This window comes from Delphinus delphis, chromosome 7 (assembly GCF_949987515.2).
Source record: "Delphinus delphis chromosome 7, mDelDel1.2, whole genome shotgun sequence".
Lineage (NCBI taxonomy): Eukaryota > Metazoa > Chordata > Mammalia > Artiodactyla > Delphinidae > Delphinus > Delphinus delphis.
The window spans coordinates 98,314,076-98,338,713 of record NC_082689.1 but is presented as its reverse complement, the minus strand read 5'-3'; the positions used below and the strand labels follow the sequence as shown (position 1 = coordinate 98,338,713).

Here is a 24,638-nt window from a genome sequence, read left to right as displayed (position 1 = left end):
TGTGTCAATTTAGATTTGATAATGCAATGATTTATTTTTATGACTGCTTGTGAGATGGCGGGTGTGTGTGTGAGGGAATAGAGTAAAAACCACTGGGGAATGACTGCTAAATATATTTCTGGCTTAAGATCAGCAGAATCTGTAATTACCTCTGGAAAGTTTCTAAGTTTGCTCGGTACGATCAGTGGGGTCAGCATCCTTTAAAAACGTATGTGTAGTTTTCTTCCATTTCATGCCATGTGGGTATATTCATGATTTCTACTGTAGGCTGGATTTCCATCAACCGTGATAAAACTTACCATTCTTTAATTTCAAAGACCACTGGTTTGGTTACCAAAGTAATGTGGACTAAATTACCATTTTATTGCTAACTTTTATTTCATTGTTTAAATTCTGGCTAATGTGTAAAAGATTGCTACGATGAATTTCTGCTTGTATGAGAAACATGCTTGACTGGTATTCAGTATGCAGGAAACAAACAACTCTCCCTGTTGGGGGGTGAGGAGAGGGTAGGGTTCTGCACTGCCCTCTACACTGCCACCCTCTTTGCCAACACGCTACCTGTTTAGGAGTTCCGTCATAAAGGTGTCTTTCGTTGCACACGGAACAGGGCTGGGTCTATTCCTCGATACAAACTTCACTTGGTCATAAATGTCTGGCGGTGTTTTCAGGTTATTTCTGTTTTGTAAACCACTGTCTGGACCATCTGCCAGCTCGATGTCCCTGTTAAGTTCATTCTCCATCTCGCATTGTAGCTCAGGCTTCTTTTTCTCTTTCTTTCTCTCTGATTTTAGCTGTTTGTTTCCAAACCCCAAACCTTTTGCATCTTTCTTTTCTGCTTTGGCTTTGGAGACATCCATCTTCCTGCTACTGAGAGCTGGCAGTCTGCTCCTCCGAAAACCGAACCAGCTGGCAAAAGAAGGCCCGGGCTTCGGCTTCGCGTCCACAGAGGTGGACTTTGTTTGCACTTGGCCCTTTTCCACATTTTCCTGAATGCACAACATGACCTTTTCTTCGATTGTGGGTGAGAGGGGGGCTTCTGGGCTCACAACACCGGTCCTGGTTGTAGACGTGTCTGGATACCTTCCAGAAGTTTCTAGCCTGGAGGTCCTGCTGGTTTCAAAACTGCTGGGATGCCGTGTCCTCCCCGGACTCTGAGGGGCTCCCGGGCCGTCTTTTGGGGTGGACGGGCGCCTGCCGTGGTCGCTGCCTGCTTCCTCTGGTGCAGTCACCCTGGCACCTTCTCCCTGGGCGTAGGCCGGCTGCTCTTCTGTTCCGGGTGGGGCGAGAGGCCCTTCGAATTTTGGAAGGATCCTCAAAGGCAACTTGCTTGGACTACCGTGCTGGCTGCTGGAGCTGCCTGTACTCCCCAGGGAGCCCTGCCTGGAGGAAGGATGCCCCAGGGGCCTCCCAGCACCGGGGAGACCGTCAGACACGGGGGCAGACGCGGTCTTGCTGGGAGCGCCTTCCGTGCAGGAGCTCTGCCGGGTGAGGGAGTTGCCCCTCTCAGCAGTGTTGGTAATAATCTGAGTCCGGACCTTGCCTGGCCCTTCCACGGAGGCCGTGGGGGGCTTGTCCCCTGAGTGAGCGCTGAAACTCTGGCTGCGGGCTTTGGCTCCGTTCATGCCTAGAGCTGGTTTTAGCAGCGGTTTGTTGGAGGACAGGGATCTCGTCACAGACTTGTTTTCTACCGCATCTTTTCCATCGGCCCCAGGTGTGCTACTTTCCAGTGACTCTGGCTTTGCTGTTTCGAGGGGAAGCCCTTCGGCCAAACTCTCCTGTGCTCGTAAACCCAGTGGAGACGCATTTCTTTCGCCTCCTGTGGTCTCAAGGCTGCTGGCGTTCCTGGAGGTCCCTGGCTTATCCTTGCTCACAGCCGCGGAACTTTTCGAGGCTTCGTTGAGGCTGTCTTTCTCGTGTTTCCCTGGCACTGTAGAACTCTTCCTGAGCAACTGGGGAGACTTCATGAAGACTTTGAGCCCAACGGGGAGGCGAGTTTTCAGTCCTCTCTCATGACGGTTTTGACAACCCTGCGGGGTGTTGTGGCTTTTGGAGGGTGCTGATGAGGGACTGCTAACCTGAGATGATGGCGACTCACTCACCCCTAAGAAGGCAGGCTTGGGGGGTGTGGAGACACTGTCATTCAACTGTCCTTTTCTCGCTGGAGACACACCTTTGGAAGACGGTATTTCCAGTGGCTCATGGGTAGCAGGACAGTTCTTGGGAGTCCGTAAGCCTATGTCCGTTTGTGTGGTCCCAAGTGTTTGGTGAGGTGGGGTTTTGGGGACACTTCTCTTTGGAGAGACCTTTGGGGGCCCTGGGGCCATCCCAGCAAACGAGCTGGAGGGGCTGTGAGCAGGGCACCTGGTTTGGATCGCTGTTTCTGTGGAGGGCGGAGGGGGAGCGAAGACTGGCTTTTTGAAGGCCACAGAAGGTTTCTTCCCCTGCACTTCTGTCACGGTCTGATTAAAATAAATAATTGGAGCAGAGGATCCTTTCAGAGGGGGGGATTTCAATACTGTCCTCGCCGCCTCACTGGGGACCCCGCTCTCTGGCTTGGCCCATGAAGGTGGCGACAGATAGTCGTAACTGGGCCTGGCGAGCAGGGAGACCGACCTGCCTGGAGGGGACGGCAGGGAGGGCGATCTCAGCCCGGCCTCTGGCCCCGGGTCACAGTGTTTATCCCTCGTGGGGGGCTCGCCATCGTCACTCGGCTGGGCGGGGGGCCCGGGCAGCAGCTGTGACGCTGGAATCTGACTCCTGGAGTACTGGGCCCAGTCCCTTCTGCTGAAGATTTTGGAGCCGTGAGGGAGCTGGGTGGAGGGTTTTGGAATGTGCGAATCTGGCGGTAAAGCAAAGAGGGGCTCTGGGCCTTCAGACTTTTTGAACCGTGAGAGTTTCCCCGGAGCTGGTGATCTCTCAAGAGGCACTGGGCCAGCTGAGGGGACCGTGAGGGAGGCTTCAGGCTCCATTATCCTTGATTTCTGAGCTGAAGGCTTGCCCCTGGTAGGTATTTTTGTCAGACTTTTCTTCTGATAGATGCCCGTGGCCACAGAGGACCTAGAATGACTCTGGCACGATGGAGCGTGTGTTGGTTTGGTCAGTCTTTGTCGCTGAGTGCTTTGCGTCACTGTCCCGGGGTGGAAGGATTCAGTGGGTGTCACGGCAACATCGTCTACTTCTTGTCTTGGAATGTTTCTCTCAGTTTCCTCTTCAGATCTCTTCAAGAAAGGATAGTCTCTAGCAGCAGCCCCTGGCTGTAAGTGAGCAATTCCCTGAGGTAAAAGTTCAGTGTGTTCTGTCTGGGGCCCAGCAGGGGCCTGATGGATGGAAATCTCCTTTCTGGTAACAGTGACCAGGCCAGTCTGGTGAGAGCTGAACTCAATGGGCTCGCCATCTTCTGCATCAAATATGACAGTAATACATTCTTCTGAGGAAGTCCGTTTTACAACCCTTTGCTGCTTAATGAAACTAAACGTCTTTGGCCTGCTCTCGAAGTGGACGGGCACTTGTTTATCTTCCTCCTCAGGAGACCCACGTTGAGATCTTCCAAATCCCACGTGGACGTCCAGGTTCTCCACAGACTTGTCGGCGTCCACAGTCAAAGACACGTCGGAAGGGCTTTTCTCATCACTGCTCTCTATGTGCAGCTCATCCAGGGTTTCGGTGTCATCAGTGTCTGAGAGCTGGAGATTGACAGACAGGCAGCCCTGGCTGTGCGGGTCCCTCTCTCTCTGTACCTGAGGCCCCTGCGCACTTGGGCACTGCTTCCGCTCCAAGGGACAGCTGCTAGCACAACTGGTCAGCTTCTCGGGCCTTTCCCAGGGGTAGACGGAGGAAGTGACTTCTGAACAGTGTCTGCCATTCAGCTCCCAGCCAAAGAGACTGTCAGAAACACTGTGGGTTAATTTACAACCGTGCAGCCTGCAGCCCTGGTGTGGAATTGCCTGGAGCGAGGCTAAGGAGGAAGGGTCCTCTTCGGCATCGTCGTGAGAATCTGTGTCGTAAGCAAATGCCTTGTGGGGCTCCTTGCAGGGGCTCCCCGTGTCCGTGGGTTTGCAGGGGGGATATTCCTTGAGGCTGCTACTTTTAATTCCTGGCGAGTAGATTCCTTCATTGGAGTTCATGCAATCTTTATAACCCCATTTGGTTATCACTGATGGGGGTTCAAGTAACACTTTTCGCTTCTGGAGCTTTCTGAGTCCTTCCAAAATGTGGCTTTCCTTGATGCGAGTCGGAGGTAGTTCATCTGTGGGACTAGCAAAGCCACTCGGGAGCGAAGAGTCAATACTTAACCTTTTGTCCCAATTCTGTGATGACTGCTAGGAGAGAAAAGGAGACATGAGAAATGATTGAGCTCTGTGGATCACCAATTTATAAAAGGAAAAGGCCATCATTAAACTTAATTCGTTCTAGTGGTTGATAAATATTCACATATAAATGCATTTATTCATTAATTAATTCAAACTAATTCATTAACTACGCAGCGAATCTCTACCTTGCCAGGTCCTGAGCTAAGCAGCATATGATTTAGATAAGTAGAGGATGAGGACCCTGCTTTCAAGGAGCATGCAACCCCCAGGAGCAGTTGAGCTCAAGGAACCATAAGTCAAGGGATCATATGAGACATACAGGGGTAGCAGGTACTCCAGAATTTCAGACGAGGGAGACCACATGTCTGTTTGGAAAAGAAACACAAAAAGCATATACGTTTCCTTTTCTTTTCTTTTTTTAAAAAATAAACCTAGCCCTAGAAAGAGAGATAGGTTTGCCTTAGTTTAAAAGTAGAGGAAATGATTTCCAGGTAGAAGAAATGGGAGGGCAAAGACCTCAACTGGAAAAGTATGCTTAAGGAACACTTAGGGAGTAACCAGAAGACACTATGGCTCACTGCTCAGTGTATACGGCAGGTAAAGAGGGTAAATGGAAAAGTGAGTTGGTCCCTGCCTTTACGGTCCCTTCCATTCTAACGACTGAAAGTTAGAATGCCATGTGGCTTCATGACTTTACTCATTGATAGGCAGTGAACATCTGTGAAATGTTTACACAGATAGAGCAGCTGGGCATTTGCTGTTAGAAGTCATAGCAATGGTTCACCTACTAACTTCAAAAGGTCAATTTCCTGTTCTTCATATTTCTCCAAATACCAGTGTTAGTTCTGGAGAAGTGACCGAGAAATGACATAGAAAAAAACATGGCATTCTACTCAGACATTCATATTTATCAAATTACTGCTAGCAAGAAACAGAATGGCAGAGGAGGAAGCTTACATTGACCAAGCATTTGCTGTGTACCAGCCCCTGACCCGGTGCTTTGATTTAATTTTCAGAACAATACCATGAGGGAGACATTATCAGTTCTATTTCACTAGGCGGGAAGGTGAGATTCAGCAAGATCCGTCCTTTGGAGATCACATAGTTAAGGAACAGCTGGAGCAAAGGTTTGAACTCTGGTCTCCTGGGTCCTTCCTATGACTCACTTCTGAAGTGGCTGTGTGGAGATCTGAACCCAGGCAATCTGGCTCTAGAGACTGCACCGTCAATCTGGATGCGACACTGCTGGAATGAAGCTTAGCCTCTGTTCTACCCTCTGTATTAGCCAAAGTCATAATAGAGACCATAGGTTATCCCAACACCCCTCTTTTGAATGGAACTTGCGGAGTTTAATCACAAACCGGCACTCGGGGAAACTGGGAGGCTCTGAACTAATGACTTTTTTCTTTTAAAAGGCTATATAATTAACGATGAAGAACGTCTATGCATGAATCTGGTGGTTCCAGATGTGCACTGTGCACCAGTCTTGGCTAAGAGTACAGCTCCTGTTGGCATCTCCACACCAGCTGCCCCGCTGCTCCAGGACTCTGAACACCTGAGCGCTCATAAGCAGAGGTCAACTCCATGTCAGAAACTTGCCTTGGAATCTCAGCTTTTTAGTAAGCTGTGAGCATCTGCTTACATCTAAAACTTTCTCATAAAAATTGTATGATTGTTAAAAATCATACAAATCTTGTCATCAACAATATGTCTTGTTTATTTTTTCTTTATTTGTTATATGCATATTGGTTTTAAGTCAAATTATATAGTCTCTTTGGAAAATTCTCCAGGGTCCGAAGTTGCTGTGCATAGATTCTATTTTGGTGATGCTTCCCCTTCCCCCTCCTCTTCTGCTGTGCCATTAAAAGCTCCTTCGGAGATCAGAAGAAACCCCTCCGGTAAGTCTGGGTATTACAGACTGACCAGTGAGCAGACTGCCACAGCTTGGGTTTCTAAGAATTTCCATGATCCTGATGTCACATTCACAAAAAAGAAGAGAAGCCAAGGCAAAAGCACCCTCCTAGAGCTTGAAAGGGGCAGATTTGTTCCTGCCATAGATGTGCTCTGTGTCTGCCTACCCACTTCCCTTCTGCCTCCCCGCAGCCTGCCCATGCTGCGGTCTGCGTCATCCCAGGGCCCAAGGCTGCAAACCTCCCAGGGCCCTGGCTCCCCACCCTGTGAGATTAGCCACATTCCTCCAACAGTTTTCCAAAGGAGGTCATGGTATTTAATAGCTTGAGAAAGGTTGAGGATAATCTTGAAACTTGAAAAAAATCATGAATCTCCTATGGGGGAGATGGTGGAACGAAGCTGGCATTTCATATTGGCGGCTTCATTCTTTGCAGGGAAAAGTCAGAAGAGAGTTGCTCTGGGGAGCAGGGCAGCTGGCTGAAAGATGCTGCTGCTAAGGTAGGAGCCTCAGTTTAATGCCCACAGTTCTTTCCTATTTCTTGACTAGACAACAGTTTAACACATTCTTTTTTTTTTTTAAATGACATTCTTGGTCTTAATGGAAACAAACCCATCCCAACAACTGGGACTCCTCCACGTTTTAGGCTGATTCAAGGAGGTCAGTCTAGCAGAATGGTTAAGGTTCTGGAACCAACTGCCCAGCTCCGCTTACTGGCTATGAGACCTTGGGATGGATATTTAATTTCTCAGCACCTCAGTTTACTTCTCTGTGAAATGGAGGAAATAGGAGAACCTACTTAATAAGCTAGCACGAGCATTAAATGAGCTAGTACTTATGAAGAGCTGACAAAGCTGACGTGGTCATTACTCAATAATACAAGCCAGATTCCTCCATGGAGGGCAGGCCAGTGCATTTCATGTAGGCTTCCCTTCTGTTTCTACACAAAAAAATATTAAAAAAAAATACTTATGAACTACTAAAGAACCATTGGTCATATATTTGTTATTACATAGGTTAATATTATATTCACATTCAAATTTTTATTGTATGAATTTATTATGTAAGTTAATACTAAATGAGTACCTGGTACATGGTAAGAACTTAAGAAGTTCCTTAAATAATATCAACTTAAAATGTCTTCAAGACTTCTTCCCTGGTGGCCCAGTGGTTAAGAATCACCTGCCAATGTAGGGGACACGGGTTCAAGCCCTGGTCTGGGAAGATCCCACGTGCTGCGGAGCAACTAAGCCCGTGCGCCACGACTACTGAGCCTGCGCTCTAGAGCCCGCGAGCCACAACTACTGAAGCCCGTGTGCCACAACTACTGAAGCCCGCACGCCTAGAGCCCTTGCTCCGCAACAAGAGAAGCCACCGCAATGAGAAGCCTGCGCACCGCAATGAAGAGTAGCCCCTGCTCGCCGCAACTTGAGTAAGCCCGTGCACAGCAATGAAGACCCAACGCAGCCAAAAATAAATAAACAAATAAAAATAAAATAAAATAAAATAAAATAAAATAAAATGAAATAAAATAAAATAAACTGTCTTCATGAGACTGGGTCTAGTTTGCTGGATCCCTGAGAATTAGGACTTTTCTCTGGGAGATGTGGCAGGCACGCTGGTACTCCACAGCCATTTTGAGATGGGACACTGTTAAATCTCCAGATGATGGCTAACGGAGTGTGTATGAAGTGTCTTAAGAACCTTATTTCTCCTCTTTCAGGGAAGAGATGTCCCTAGGATATCGAGGGTTGTTCTAACTGGAAAAATTTCAAGGAAGAAAGAAAAGAAAAGAAAAGAAAAAAGGCTCAGAGAGAGAGAGAGAAAGAGCTGTGAATGAAAAGAGCAGAGCAGGGGGCTCTGGGAGCCAGCAATATTCAGAGACAAAGAGAGGGAACATCCCCCCCCACCCTACCACCTCCCCAGTCTGCTAAGGGCCAGGTTCCTAGCAGTCATTATTCAGAACTCCGAACAGCTCCTTAGAAGGAGCAATTCTGATAACACCCCAGCCTCCGCACTTTGCACTGTAAGTCTGAGTCCAAGGGAATAAGCTCTAAATTCAAGCTTGCAATCTTGTTCTGAGTTCTTGTTCAGAGTATGAAAAACCTCCTCCCTCACCCAAATTTTCTGGCACTTATGGAATTTCCCTGGTTTCTTTTGCTTCTGAAGTCATAAACTAAATTTATACAGATGACAGAAAACCGATCTCCAAATATTCGAATTCAGGGCTTCCATTCTCCTGTACTCTTTGTTTCTCTTTAACATTAGGAAACTGCAGAAACAGCGATTCCAGATTCCTGGCTTATACCAGTGTGCAAAGATGTTTATTCAAATCGTGAAGGAATCTTCAGCTGGGTGAGCCCGCTTTACAGATGGAGTCATTCCAGCCGTAAGAGTTATTTAAAAATCTGGTAGAGGAACTCCTGGCATCTAAGTAGAGCCATGCTCGACTTTCACTGAAGCCATAGCGCTTGTCATCTACCATGGAATTCTCCCTCTCTACTGTGCCACCCTCTAACAGCCATAATATTAGTGTTTTAGGAGGCTATTGCCTTGATTAAAGGTCAATATAATACATGCTATTTTTGAGCAGTAAACTCCTACAAAGCTAATGATACTTCCAGACCTTTCGGCCATCCATTTGGAGAGAATGCACCGCTCTCCCTATTCTCTAGAAGAAAACCTTTTCTTTGAGTTCTCACGGGATGCTCAGTCCGGAATGACTTGGCACGTGGGCAAGTCCACTCTCGTTTGCAGCGGACATTAACAAGTCTCTCTGAGCATCACAGGCACGATGTCCATAAAACTACTTGAAAATGTCTTAGTCGGTCTGAAGCGTGGTCAGTTCCGTTAGGCCAGGGCTCCAGTTCCAACTCGATATAAATCTGGGAATTCGGTGGGCTCCACCGAAGCACAGAAGGGAAAATGTCTTTCTCTCCCAAACTCCCTCCCATGATGGCCTCGTCATCTGAGGTTGAATCATCACGCCACTTCTCACTGGCTGTGTGACTTCTAGCAAGGAACTTAACCGTCTCTAGCCAATTTCCTCTTCTATGTGATGGGGAGAAGTGTAAACAAACAAGAACTCAGCAAATGGTCATTTCCTTCTTCGCCTCCCTCCCACCCTCCGCCTTCCTACCGGAACAGGCTTCTTTTCTGGTTCTCTCTGATGCTGCAGTGCCCTGAAAGGCGCCTTACCCTTTTCCTGAGGTTCTTCCCATCATGCCACGTGTAGGAGGAGCCGCTGGAGTATTCGCTGCAGGCGCTCGAGAGAGACAGCTCGCTGCTGCTACAGCTGCTTCGAGTACAGAGATGACCGCGGATGGCAACCCCCATGCCAGGGCGTTTCAAAGCAGGGGTTCCTGATTTTGTGTTCAGCTGGCATTCCTAAAAAAAGCAGGACAGCTCTGAGCGAGGACTTTGCTAAGGGAGAGAGGAAATCCCAGCTCAACATCATAATGAGGTAGGAGCGAATACAGCACTGTGGTTAGAAACACAGACTTTGGGGTCGACAGACTAGGGGTTCAAATCTTGGCTATGACTCTGACTAACATGCCTGGGAAATGATGTAATCTTTTAGAGCTACATTTTCTTTTTTAAGAAGTGAAGAATAATAATACCGCGCACCGTTTAGGGTCACTGCAAGGACCAAGTGAGTTTCTAGATGAGAAGCATACAGCATAGGATCTGGCCTAAGCAGGTGCTCACTTATGATGAGCTGCCATCATCGTTAGGCAGAAATACGACACTGGGAGTGTTCCATTTTATCCAGTCATGCTGGTTAAAGAATCAGATCAATATCAAGACATGACTTTAATGCTACAAAAGGAAGAAGACAGAGCAGCATCTTTGGCTTAAGGGTTCAAGAGCATGGGCCCTGGACTGGAGTCTAGCAACCTGGCTCTCAGGCTACCAGTGCCACCAGATATGAGATATTGAGAAAGAAAGCATTTAACTTCCATGGACCTTACTGTCTTCTGGTGTAGGGTGGGACAGTTCTCCCAGATCACTCTTATAATCCCTATGGCTCTGATCACATCATTATAAGTCTGGGATCGAATGCCCAGGAAGCCATGTACTGTAATGGAACACCAAACCTGGGAATCATGAGGCTCTGTTGTAAAGATCCTAGGACTCTTCATATCAGTTGGCTATCCAAATGGTAAAGATTCTCACATCAAACAGATCTGGGTCCCGCACAGAAGGATCCAAGCAGTTAGAATTCTAGTGGGTCTGTGTAAGGCACAGGTGACAAAGCTGTAGACACCCCAGAACGTCGTGACAGCCACATTACAGGCCCCTAATGTAACAGATGAAGCTCCACTAACTGGACAGGCTAAATTAATTTAGCAGCCCGATCGCAAGAATGGGATCTCTCCATTACAGTCTCATTCCTGTCCCCTATCTAGAAAAGCTTTGTCTCAGAAACTCATTGATGGGAAACCATCTGTCTTTGTGTCACTGGCGGAATGGCAAGTCTCTTACTTGTGCAATCTATTGACACTTTATGGCTGCCTTTAGTACCTGGGTACATATCACTGTTCTCCAAATGCAATTCCAACTGACGATGACTAAACACCAGCTTGGGGAAGGAAGGTAATGCTGTTCTGGGAGCACTCGTGGTCAATAGGAAATCCCTGCATTGGTACAGAGGGCATGTTTAATTTGCTGTCTAATCAATATCCATAATGCTTAATAATGTTAGATTTTCAATATCAGGCATCTGCCTTGCTATCGATACTTCATTTTGGCTGCACGATAATCTCTTTAAGTGATCTGAAAATGCCAAGGAACTTTACTACTCTATTTTCCCCCCTGAAATTTGGCCCTAAATACCACTGAAAGGAGAAAGTCGTCTTAAAAGCCAGCTTTCAGCGATACTTATTGATTTATGACCTCATTTACTGCCAGATGTAACTTAGTTAAGGGGAGTTCACGTCTGTATCTCAACAACTACCCTCTGCCCGTGGTCCCAATGCACAGGAGCACGATGCAGTTAGGCCCCAGGCACGGCACACACATCTGGAACATGCCCTGAACAGACCTGCAGAAATACCACATCGTGAGCCACTTGGACTTGTGCGTCTTCTCTTTTCTCCGTCCCATTCTCTGGTATTTTGCTGTTTGGTTCAGCAGGGTGGTGGCTTTTATTTAGGACTACCTCTGCTCTGAAACTTGCGTCTACTATCCGGAGAGAGATCACACCCATGTTCTTTGAGGCCATCCGATCTAAACTTCTCCCATGGCTTTTTTCACGCCCTGCGCAGGTGTCAGTCACCGTTTATATTCTACCTTTTCCCAAAGTACTGAAGCTTATCTGTGATTTCTCTCTGTCTTTCCCATCTATACCTTCCCGCCTCACCTATCAAAATACTGTCTATTTTTACAACTCAACTCAGTTCCCAGGCCTCTATTTAACAAATAAGCTTCCTTGCCCAGTTGTCACACATGTGTGCACCTCGATACAGATGTTGGATTAAGATGACAGGACTAGAACTCAGAAGATGAGCCGGAGGAGGGAGGCACTGTTGCCTCTCCCTTGACCTTGAACTTGAGATGCCCAGATGTGATGGAGGACACAGTTGGGAGGTGGGGAAGGCCCATCAATGTCATGTGGGTCAGGCAGGGCTGGGGTAGTTATGCACAGAAGTGTCCTCTAAGCTGGGCTTTTCATCCTTTCATGGGCACAGAAGTCATCCCCGATCTTGTTAAATACAGACGTTGATTCAGTAATTCTGAGGTGGGGTCTGAGATGTAGTATTTTAAGAAATTCCCAGGTGCTTTGATGCTGCTGGCCCAGGGCCTGTGCTTTGAGTAGAAAGCCCCTAGCCTAGGAGGAGCGATGAGAGATGATTACCTCTCATGTGCATTACTTGGTAGCAAGTTGTGTGTCTCACAGTGTGACCTGGGCTATGCTGAGGAGGATGAAAGGAGTGGTGTGAGCCCTCCCTTGGAGCAGTGTACTGGGAGAGAGAGAGAGAGAGAGAGAGAGAGAGAGAGAGAGAGAGAGAGAGAGAGAGAGAGAGAGAGAGAGAGAGAGAGAGAGAGAGAGAGTGTGTGTGTGTGTGTGTGTGTGTGTGTGTGTGTGTGTGTGTGTGTTGGGGTGATTACAGAGTAATTCTTTGCCAAGGGAAGGGGCGAGTCCTCTCTACTGGTAAATTCTCCCACCTTTCCCTGACCTTGGGCAACCAATGTTGGAATTTAATAAGGGACCCAGAATCTCTGACATCATGGCTGAAAAGTGAGCTCCTCTGTCCTGAAGCTTCTTCCCTCATCAGCACATGATTATCATGTAGGATTACCTGCTCCAATAAATAACTGTTCTGTGATTGAGCGGCTGAACACAAAGGCCACTTATAAGGTTTAAATCCTGGCTCTCTCACTGGCTAACTCTTTGACCTTGGGAAAATTATTTAACTCCTCCATGCCTCAGTTTCCTTCTTTCTACCTGGAGATAATGAAAGCACCTACCACATAAGATCAATGTGAACAGCCCCTGCCAATTAGTAGTAGTTCGCTTAATGATACTTAGTAACTATTAGTGACAGCAAAACTTAGTAACTATCAGGTTTTACTACTATTACTAAAAATGTTTCTTTTTTAAATATGTGTGTGTCTTGGCTTTTCAACAAAATTATGCTTTATAGCCTCCCTAAGGGACCATGCATTACACTTCTTAATATGCCATCATGGTCTTACACATGGGCGCTGTGATAAGAAACAGACAAAAGTGTGTGTACTTTATTTCCACGGGTCACTGACGTGACCTTCTGTAGAGACACACCAGTAGGCACTTTTCTCTATTCTCATTCTCCACCTTCGCCATGTTCTTCTGTGGCCGTGGCACGCGGCCAAATACATAAGAACGCAAGAGGGCTAAAGCAGCGGAGATTTCGTTATGGCTCCTGTTAGCAGCTACTGTGTTATGTACATTTTATACATTATCTTATTTAATCCTCACTACAACTCTCAGAAATAGAAAACAATCATCATTTTTCCTCAGTTTCCAGAAGGGGAAGCTGAGGCACAGAGGTGTTCAAATCTTGTCCAAGGTCACCCAGTCAATACAACATTCTGATGTCAGGCCCAGGTCCCAGCCTCTATGAGATAGCTCCAAGTAAGGCCCCTGACAATCAGCAGAACTCCTGCACGTATACAGACTTCCTTCCAAAACATCCTCCTGAGAAGAGTCGTAATTAGTAATAGATAATGATTATCATTAAAATTCTTCTTTGCCACAAGATGTATGTTGTTTCCGTTGCAACATTATCCTACTTGTGTTGATTTAATTGGCAAAGCATACCATTTACACTATTCAAAGTGTCTTTTTCCCATAGTGTATTTTAGATTACCACCTTGAAGCACTCATATGCTTTAACATCCTTACTATGAGAAATGCAATACAAAATCCATAATTTTAGTCAAAAAAAGGAGAGAGACACAGAGAATGAAGGCAAGGATTTCTTGGATAAAAACTGCAACTTAACAAAACTCCTGATCTTAAGGCCATATTATAGATTGGATGCCATTAAGGTCTTCATGAATGTTTAAAGCGACAGCATTCCACTGACATTTAATTCCAATCTAACTTGAGAATATTTACCTTCGATATAGACTCTCCTAGCTACACTTATAAAATTATACAGTAAAATAAAAGGCCAGTCATCCACAAATGTCCATCTGTCATTGTTTTAAGCCTAACACTTTTCATTATATATTTATTTGGCTCTTGTGTTTTTCAAGATACTTTTTTTATGTCAATGAGAGTTAAAAACCACGCTGGTTAAAGTTTTGCCAAATAAGCACAAAGATAACCCTAGCTGAAGAAAAAAAAAGTACAGACCATGAATTTTTAAAAGTTCATACATAATATATCATAAAAGTAGGATGAGTAATAGGGGACATGGGCTTTAATAAAAAGCTCCTTGGCCATTTCTCAGAGACTTTGAGATGTAATCAATACCCAAAAAGGTATCCTGGGGACGAGGCAAGATTTATGATATTTTTGCCGAGAGTGACACTTTCTGCTTACTTCATCAGCTGGGGGACATGATATTGAATTGCAGAGAACACAAGAAAGGAAAGTATTTTTAATCTGCCTGACAGTGCTTCAAGGATGCGCTTTATGGTTCACTTGTGCCATCATTTCTGATGGAAGGAAGGAAAAGAACAACCTGAACAAGTGTTCTGAAGGCGACAGGGAAACTCACGTGCATTTCAACGTCAGTTCGTGAGTGCGTCAGGCTCCGGCTTCTTTCCACATCTGAGAGCAAATCCCCGGTTGAAAGATCTAAGATGCGTGAGTGAAGTTTCTGGGTAAAAACAGGCAGAAATTTTGAACAGTGTTGATTTAATTGTTTGTTTCAAATCTTGCCTTGGACAGGTAAATCTCAAAAGAGTTGACATTTCTAGATTAGATAGCATATCCTAACTCAAAAAAGTTTATCTGAGTTTATCAGTGTTCTATATATACACATGTGCAATTACACATTATAAACAATAATCACACTCTCACAGTCTGTCGGTATGTGTTGGAAAATAAGTAGTAAGGAAGAAGAAACAGCAAGAAAAATGTGAATACCCCAATACACTTATTGGCTTTTGATACTAACATTAAATTAACTTTTGATACTCACATTAAAAAGCACTCACCATGTTAACCTTATTATGTTGAGTAGTGGTTAAAATCTGAGCAAATGATTATAAAAGTGACCTTATTTCTAAACAGCACTGATCTTGTGACATCTTCCCTCGCACACATTTTAACTCAAAGTCATTAATGTCATCTGTTAGGAACAATGAATGTGAATAGAAAATAATTGCATTAGGGATCTGGGGACTTGGAGGGCTTTGTGCATTCATATTCACATGCTATTCGATTATATACTCAATTCTTTATTTCAGCTTTGCTTGGGTGGCCTGCTAAACCAGGGACATTTCACTGTATTAATCTTTATCCTAATTATTAAGGCTTTTCTGTAGATATTAAATTTGATCTTTTTAATTGCAAATACAATAAAACTCGTGATTTATGTCTAATGTTTCTGCTAGGCTGATGACATTTTAAAAATGGTACTCACAGCCTGGTTTGTCTTGGTTACAACTTTTGTGACTTCAGACACTAAAAAATCGAATCGAATAAGTAAATAACGTGGCTGAGATGCCTCCCTCACCTCTGAAAAGTGTTTCTACTCCTTTTCTTCCCCGGAAAGGCCTTGCTGCATACTGATGTTGATCTGGGAGATGACTAGTTCTCTGCCAATAATTAATGCTAGGATCATCTTAGCGTGCAGGGGTTGCCCAAGGGTCACTTTGTCCCAGCAGATCCACCATGTTGTCAGCAGGGCTGTGAACTCCACTAAAATGAGCCATATTTACTGTTCCCCATTTTCCTTCAGGTTGAACTTGTGTGAAAGCCCTGTGTACCTGGTTAGTTAGTCACTCAACAAACATCTATTCAGCACCCACTGAAGGATAAGCACTCTGGTAGCATTGCACTGCATCCATCTGCAGGAATAAAGGCAGGTTCTTTTTTTTTTTTTTTTTTTCTGCTATGGATCAGTTCTCCTTCTTATCAGTAGAGCTTAAAATCATTTGCTTCAGACTTATACTCTTGCTTCTCTCAATTTGTGTTTGTGGAGTTACTTTCACCAAAAAGAACATAAATCCTAGATATCTGGTTTTCCATTATTTTGAAGATTCTAATTTCTCCAACAATGCCAAGACATCAATAGGTAACTAGAGCCAGGATGTTGTTTCTGCACAATATTTATAATCCTTATCTCGAGCTCCCTCTGGAATCAAAGACATTTTAAGCCCCGGGATCTGTCACACAACGTGTCATACTCAGTAAGTACCCAACTGGTGCTTGCTGTAGTCCATAAAGAAAAAGATGTCTATATTTTCTCCACCCACATACAGGTTTTAAGGATTGAGAGAGTGCCAAAAGAATGATAACATTCTAAGATTTAAGAACACATTTATCAATATGCAAAGAGTCAAAGAATTTACGGGAAATGACATTCAACAAATGAAATGATGATTTTGAGTGGTATATCATGTGATTTGGGGGAAGAGTCCTTATAGATTAGATATCTGACTTCTTATTCAGTTCATGGTTACACTTCTTACCAGATATATGATGTCATTGTTTTGCTTTCTGAATGAATATGTGTATATATAAACCCATCCTCCTAAATGAGGTTCTATTTTAGGTATTTTTATGCAAATGGTCAGTTCTCTCCATTGAAATAAGTGAAGTCATGAAGGAGAGGGGACAGATCCTAGGGCGAGGGGACCTGAGTTTCAGCCCGAAGGCACAGATTTTACCAGATCTCAGGATGTAATTGAACCTCTTTGTCTCAGATTCCTTGCCTGTTACAAAGGGATGGAAGGAGCTACTTAACCTACCTCTCAGGTAGGGAGAGGTATTGCCATAGTCAGAAAGGATAATAAATAAGATAGTACTGTGAAATTTACATAGGCTCATACCAATTAATTGTCATAACTGAGGGTTGGTAATTTCTTTTTTTTTTAATCATCTTCATTGGAGTATAACTGCTTTACAATGGTGTGTTAGTTTCTGCTGTATAACAAAGTGAATCAGCTATACATATACATATATCCCCATATCCCCTCCCTCTGCGTCTCCCTCCCACCCTCCTTATCCCACCCCTCTAGGTGGTCACAGAGCACCGAGCTGATCTCCCTGTGCTATGCGGCTGCTTCCCACTAGCTATCTATTTTACATTTGGGAGTGTATATATGTCCATGCCACTCTCTCACTTCGTCCCAGCCTACCCTTCCCCTCCACGTGTCCTCAAGTCCATTCTCTACGTCTGCGTCTTTATTCCCGTCCTGCCCCTAGGTTCTTCAGAACCTTTTTTTTTTAAGATTCCATATATACGTGTTAGTATACGGTATTTTGTTTTTCTCTTCTGACTTACTTCACCCTGTATGACAGACTCTAGGTCCATCCACCTCACTACAAATAAGAGAGTTGGTAATTTCTTAAATGCTAAGGTACAAAGGAATCATTTGTTGTTATAGTTTACATGTATGTAAGGAGAATAAAAACTGACTTAGAGGAAAATAAAATCTACTTCTGTGTTAAGGCTGTAGGTAAGAAAATAAAAGGTAAATATCATCCTTTCACATAAACATCCTTCATGGTTAAATAACCACAAAAGCTCACAATACATTAGGTGTTATACTTTTATAATAAGTATTTTTATGAAAGGTTTATATTTTCTACATATACATATATAATAAATAAATTCCCATAGAGAGAGGGAGAGAGAATATTACTTTTCAAACTGGTGTTGTATGTTATCTGGCCTTAATTCAGGTAGAATATATACATAAGGAAATCAATTAAAATCACTGACAGAGTATAACTGACAGGAGAGTACCCCTGCCTCTTCAAGGAAGTCCACCTGCTTAGTTTGAGGGCAAATTCACTATCACATGACTACCTACCTACAGTTCATGTATACTGAATAAGTGTCCATTCAGATAAAATCTCCCACCTGAAAATTTTCAAACTTGAAATCTTTAGCCTACGAATCTGGATGAATCCTGGATTTGATTCGGACATGATTTTGGTGTGTGTGTGTGTGTGTGTGTGTGTGCGCGTGCGTGTGTGTGCGTTTAGACATGACAGATAACAATATTACTCAGTATAGATTTGAAATTGACCTCACATCACTTCTCATACTATCTCAGTAACTGAGATTTCACTTGGTCTTAGAAATAGAGACTCCCAGCCTCACACATTCTCAAACTAAAGGCCAGTGAGATCTTTTCACTCAAATGCTTCCTTTCATGGTAACTGTTCACCCCTCCTTTCCTGCCAGACTGGTTTCACTGTCTCTAGAATGGGCCCCTCTCACTTCTGAGCTGGTGCTTTTGTCCGTCTGCCTATAGCACACTCTCCCTGCTCCTGCCCACCTGCCTGAAGCCTGCTCATTATTCAGGATTGCACTGAAACCTGCCTGTAGGGTTGTCTGTCATCTCTAGCCCCCAGTGGATTCCTCACTCAGATGGATTACGTCCTCCATCATTTTGGCCCTTTATCTGAAGTGCGTAATTGCTGAATTGCTCCTGTATTGCAGGGTCTATTTCCCTAATGGGGTGACCAGCTCCATGAGAATGCAGGCCAAGCCCTCGATTTCTGCTTTGTTCCTGTGGCAGGGGCTGGCTAGGTGTCATGGAACCCATTCCCTCTACCCTCTAGCCACACAGCTGGACTACATTTCCCAACACCCTTTGCAGTTAGGTGTGGCCATGTGACAGGGGTAGTTCCAGCCGATGGGGTATGACCAAAAGTGATACCCGTCCTGGCCCAGGAATATCTCCCATATGCGGTGCTCCACCCTCTTTCCCCTTCCACCAGTTTGATGCAGCCAACTCAGCACAGCAGTCACAGAAGTCACGTGTTGAAGATGGAGCCAGCAGGCAGGAGGAGTCTGGATTTCTGAATAGTCAATGGAAAAGAGCTGCCCTGGGACCAGAAGTACCTCTTTTGGACTTTCCACGAGAAAGAAACCTGCACTGGGTTTGAGCCATTAATCACTTGGGGGTTTGTTTGTCATCAGGATTAATATTAACTGGCTGATGTCACCCTTTCCTGAGATAAGCACTCTACAGCAAACAGAGCAGTCACTAAATAAAGACACACATACACACATAAATTCACATGCACACATACGTATATACACACATTATATTCACATTCAGAAACACATATTCACACATGGATTTTCAGCTTCATGGGGAAGAGGCCTACTTTGTGTCACGATGCAGGGGCAGGGGCGAGGAGCTGTGTGACAAGCCATGGTGTAGATCAATCCACAGTCTGAACACACGCCTCACAACAGAGTAAGATACGATGGTCGGCTTTGGGGACCTGGCAATGCCAGAGCCGCCGGGGCCAGAAATACAAGCTGGGGTCATAATTTTTGGTGGATTACTCTGCCTTCAGTCAGCCAGCTCTTTTTTCTATTTTACGGTTTTCAATCTGTAATTCAAGGCCGAGAAGGACTGCACCTGAGACCAGCTGTGCATTATCTGGTGGGATGGAGGTGGAGTGGCCCCTTTCACAGTAGCCCGGATGGCTCTGCAGCTCTCCAGCTAACGATGGCAGCCGAGACTGAGACCAAGGTGTGCCTGGCCTTTCAGAGTGGGGCTGGAGGGCTGCTTTGCCATTTTTTGTATCTCTCCTCACTCACGGAGCTGCACTTCTTCAGATGCTTAGTGAAGGCTTGTTGCATTGAACAGAATTCTGCCTTTGGATTTTTGCTCAGTACCGAGACGATGTCACGACTGGAAGGCAGTGATTGCTGAGGCCAGGGCGACACTGAGTCCTTATTTAGTGACACAAGGTGAGGTTAAAAAGCAGATTATCTGAGAAATGTGGGTAACGTGGGAAACCATACTGGAAAAACCAAGTGAAATAGGGTGACGAGCAGCTTTTGTATTTACTGATGTACTCCCTAAAGTTTGAAAAGAATTGTGTGAAGTTTTTCATTTCAGGATTTCAGATGTAAAGAGGAACATACAGAAAGGATTGTTTAACCATCGCTCCCTTATCTTCATTCAGATCTGGTGAGAGAATTAAGCTAATACCATAATCATGCATACAATTATTCTCCCCTCTAACTAAGAAAACCAAATACCTGTAAAAAAGGAATTATGAGAGTGACTATGGCATATATCTGATTAATGGACACTACCGACATGGGTAATTTAGGTTCCGCCACAAAAGGTGAATGTGAATTAGTGTTTTTCATCTGATCTGCTTCAATCCCCTTGATTTACTCAAGCTTGGTAGATGCTACGGTACCACGATCCTGAATTCTACCCTGTCCTGTTTCCTATTCTCTAGAGTTCTTTCTCCCCCCGTGGAAAAGGTCTCCCAGTCAAATGGGATGGCTTCTCTGCCCACAATTCCTGAATTCCTATTTTAGTTATGAAGTGATGAGTTCTGCTATTGCCAAATGATCTAGGCCTCAACTTCTTTTCCGACCACATTTCCCTGAATTCTATTCCTAATGCACTCTACCACCCATCAGAAGGTATTTTTCTACTCTCAAAAAACTGCATGGTAGGGTATTTAGGAGTGGAAAAATTTCTTGGGATTTGCCCACTCACCACTGGTATCTTTAGCCATTCAACACTCTCCCCAAGAGACACAATACCAGCAGCTGCCCCTGGTCACTTCTTGTCTCAGAGCCTATGCTCAACCACTCTTGCCTGCTCCCTTGCTGAGCGCTGCTGCTCTCACTGCCCCATCTTGGCTGGTTGCTCATTTGTACTTGACCTTGTTTGGCAATCACCCTCCCTCACAGATCTAGTTGTAGGAAAAATGGGGCGTGAGAGGATGGTCGTGTCCTAGGTCTTGGGTGAGCCCCTGGGGTGGGCCACCAAGTGAGGGTCCTTGGCTTCGTGCAGGAAAGAATCCAAGAGCGAGCCGTAGTAAAGGGAAAGCAGGTTTATTTAGAGACAGAGTGCAGGCCGTCTCAGAAGGTGGGAGGCGGCACCGAAATATGGGTGGTCAGTTTTTCCGGGCTGGGTAATTTCACAGGCTAAAGGGTGGGAGGGATTATTCCAGCTATTTGGGGGAAGGAGCAGGGATTTCCAAGAATTGTGGCATCGCTCACTTTTTGGCCTAATTTTATGGCTGGCCTCAGAACTGTCATGGCGCCCGCGGGTGTGTCACTTAGCTAATGCATTACAATGAGCGGATGAGGAGGCTCAAGGTCCACTGGAAGTCAAATCTTCTGCCATCTTGGGCCGGTTGTAACCGGTTCTAACCGGTTTTCGTCGTATCCTGTTCTTCTCAATGTTGTGTCATTCTTTTAATAGTTGTACCCTGCCCCCTTCCTTCCTGTCTCATTGTGGCCTGGATCCTAGGCTGATTTCTTGGATGAAGAATTTACTGCTTCGTCAGCCGTGGCTTTGTTTTCACATTGTCCTGCCTCCACCTTGGAGATCTGACCTCAACGCACAGCTTCCGGAGAGCTTCCTAGAGCCCCACCGCTGCTCCCTCAATTCAGCCCAGGCTGGTCCCCAGGCAGTGTGTTTCATCCCCTTTTATCCCAGCACAAGGGAAGCCAGTCTGGAGTACGGAATTCTGAAATCCTATGAGCATCTTTGGATTTTGCCAATTTCATGGCTTTTCCTGTGAGTTCACCTTTCTTGGATATCCTCTGTTACAGGGGTAGAAAACGTGTGTGGTGGATTTGGTATATATTTAAGAGACTTGTTCTAAATATGGCTTGAATTAGACATCTCCTTGTTCCTTCTGTTGGGTAATAAGGCAGTTTTCACAGGTATGCACAAGGCTCTGAAAGGAAATCCAAGGAAATGTCCTAAAATGACTCGAAGCCTGATTAAGATAATTTTTCTTTGGAAGCTTTACTCCCCAGAAGATCGTCCCAAAACCCCCCCGTTTTATCTTTCTCACACACTAGACTTACACTTTTATTTACATTTTGCCACACTCAGAAGTGTGATTTTTCATCAGCCCTTCCAAACCCCATCAAGAGATATTGTGGCAGACCCCTAGTTCACATTTCAAAGGTTTCATTCTGTTCCATTAAGAATTTATTATAAAACTGAACATTACATAACTGCGTATTATGTAACTGAGTATTATATAGTCCTTTCTTAGATTCACAAAAATTTGAGCCTAGGACAAAATATTTTTGGATAAAAGCTGATGTTTAATTAATTATGCCATAATTTCCATTTGGGGATACAAAGATAAAACGTAATATCTGCATTCGGTCATCTTGCTGATGCGACACAGAGCATGTCTTTCGAATATTCTCTTAGAGGTCCTTTAAAAAATATGTCCATCAAGATTTGATCTCACTTCAGAGTCTGAAATTTTTATAGCTAATTTTTTTTTAGCCATCTACACCAGTCCTTGATGCAATTATTATTTTCCCTGACAACGTTCAGACTTGCCCTGCATATCCGTCTTTCTGTGACCCATTCTGATGCATTCCGTTTCGCTGTGGATGGTGCCTCTGCATATGACATGGCTCTTTTCTACTTCCTCGGGATCCAAGGTTATACACGCTTTTGAAACAATTATTCCACAGCTATATTCAAAACCTTCTTCAAGGGTCCCTGCTACCATGACAACCAGATTACCCAGTGGCTGCCTAAGGGAGCATTTGGTTTGGTTACTAGGAAGTTTATTTGGGGCTTCTGCAGCTCAGACTGATGACGGGAGTGTCTCAAATCTGTCCTATCTTTTGAAATTCCATTAACAGTGCCCTGAGGTCCTGCTGGGAGAGGACCAGCGAGATGATGGATGAGGATATAAACAGCAGATCTTGCCCTCAGGAGTCTCCACTCTAATTAGTCCAACAAGAAGCATTCATGAAGCATCTACTATGTAAGAGTCCTGCCTATGAACTATGAACAGACTCAAAGAAGCCCGTTAGTGGAGCCTATGATATGAATGAGGTGCCCGGACACACAGATGAGAAAAAAACAGAACAATTTTAAGGCAGGATATGCAAAAGAGGTCATGGTACGGGAAGAGTGATACGGAGACGGGGCGGTGAGGGTAGGGGTCAGTGTGGCAACACAGTTAAATATAAATAAGATAATATTCTGTGCAATAAAGATTCAGGCCATACGGGCTTAGGTCTCCCTGTCAAGCTCCCAAATCCCTTGGTCTCTTTACATAAAACAAACAAAAAGGAATCAGAAGTATTTAATATGTAACAGCAAAGTGACAGGTGTTGGGAAACAGGATGTATGGTAAGGGCTTCAGCTCACTCAGACCTGGGAAGAGCCAGTCCCTAAGAGTGGTTCACACCTGCCTCCCAATCCTAAAACTCTTTGAAGCTTCTCTTTTGTCTTTTTCTGTGACTCTGATCTGAGAGAGGAAGTGATTCAGCACAGTCTGAGCCTATTCTGGGATCTAAGAGATACAGAAGTGCCTTGAAATTTCCATTTTTATCACTAATTACTTTAACAGGTACTTTAATAAGTGCTTTCCAATTGCCCCTGCTGTTTTGTAAAATTATCTACACTGCATTTTATATTTTTAATCAAGCTTGATTTTTGAAAACTCTCCTGGATTTCTGAAGCTTTTTGACTTTTACATGTGGGGGAACAAATTTTTCCTCTGATTTCACGGAACTAAACGAATTAGGGAGAAAAACAACTTGACCTTCTATTTTTACCAGACTTATTGGAAATAGCATTGACGGTCACTGGAGTCCAGTGCACTGTTTATTAAGAAGAAATGATTTACCTCCTGCCCTATGGGGGAAGAAGGGCACTGAGTGGAGTCCCTTCCCTGATCTTATCTCATGAATCCTCATGCTATTGTGTGGAAGAAGCTAAGATCTTAATTTTTACGGATGAAGAACTCAACCAATACTAAGGATGGTATCCAGCGTCACAAGGCTATATTCCAGTAAGTGGCAGAACCAGGATTCTCTCCCAGATCTGCCTACTGCTATGTCCAAACTCTACCACGTTCTGTTCACTCTTCCCCTGAAGGAAGGTAATTGATATCCTCATTGGTCTCTTTTGCGAGATGCGTTGCTTATTTCTGCCGAAGTGCTAAGCCCCCACAATTTGGGTCACTCCCATTAAGTGAACTATGTTGCCTTGGGAACTTTCCTGCCCAGAGCCTTTCTCAGAGGCAGATAAGCCATAACGAAAAAGAAATAATCATAACAACAACAGCTGTGACCACCGAGCTCTTTTTAGCACTAAGTATCTATTTCATGCATATTATCCTTGTAAATCCTTATCACAATTCACAGTAAGGGCTGTTATTATCCCCATTTACAGGTGAGGAAACTGAGGCACCGAGCTAAAAATATTGTCTAAGGTCATATAAACCATATTTAAATCCCAGGCAGTCTGACTGCAGAGTTTATATCGTTAATTCTACAATTAAACCTGGTTAATGATAGCTTGGTAGAAGCAACTTACTAAAATAACAATATAAATTAATTAGACAAGATAAACTACATAGAATTAAAAATAGAAATAACTCTAAGTACAATGTGATATCTTCACTCACTATGCTTAAACATAAATCATTCATTTATTCAAAAATATACTTTCCCTATGAGGGTGATTATTGTTGATAATCTTTTTGTTATCGGTGATGTTTCCCTCTTAGGTCTCTACATTGTTTTCAGGGAAACGCAATTCTGTATATAAATATTTGGATCTCACTGAAAAATAAAACTGAAAGAAACAGCAAGCATTTATAGAGTGCTTGCTACATGCCTTGCTAAGGCAAAAAAAAAAAAAAAAAAAGACATTAGTTTTTTCTTATTTAATCCTCAGGATCACCTAACAAGGTAGAATCTATTATGAGCTCCACTTTTCAGATGAATAAACTGAGGAACAAGAGAAGTTAAGGAGCTGTT

At 44.3% G+C, this 24,638-nt stretch overlaps 1 protein-coding gene across 1 annotated transcript in view; it reads right to left on the bottom strand.

Moving 5' to 3' along the window:
* The window catches only part of NCKAP5 (NCK associated protein 5), a 965,176-nt gene that overhangs the window by 96,900 nt on the left and 843,638 nt on the right, over positions 1–24,638 (bottom strand). The window contains exons 11-13 of the mRNA XM_060016917.1: positions 14,433–14,534; positions 9,421–9,609; positions 562–4,322 (exon numbers count right to left, since the gene is read on the bottom strand). Of these exons, the coding sequence (XP_059872900.1) occupies positions 562–4,322; positions 9,421–9,609; positions 14,433–14,534 (4,052 nt within the window). The remainder of the gene's footprint in view (positions 1–561; positions 4,323–9,420; positions 9,610–14,432; positions 14,535–24,638) is intronic.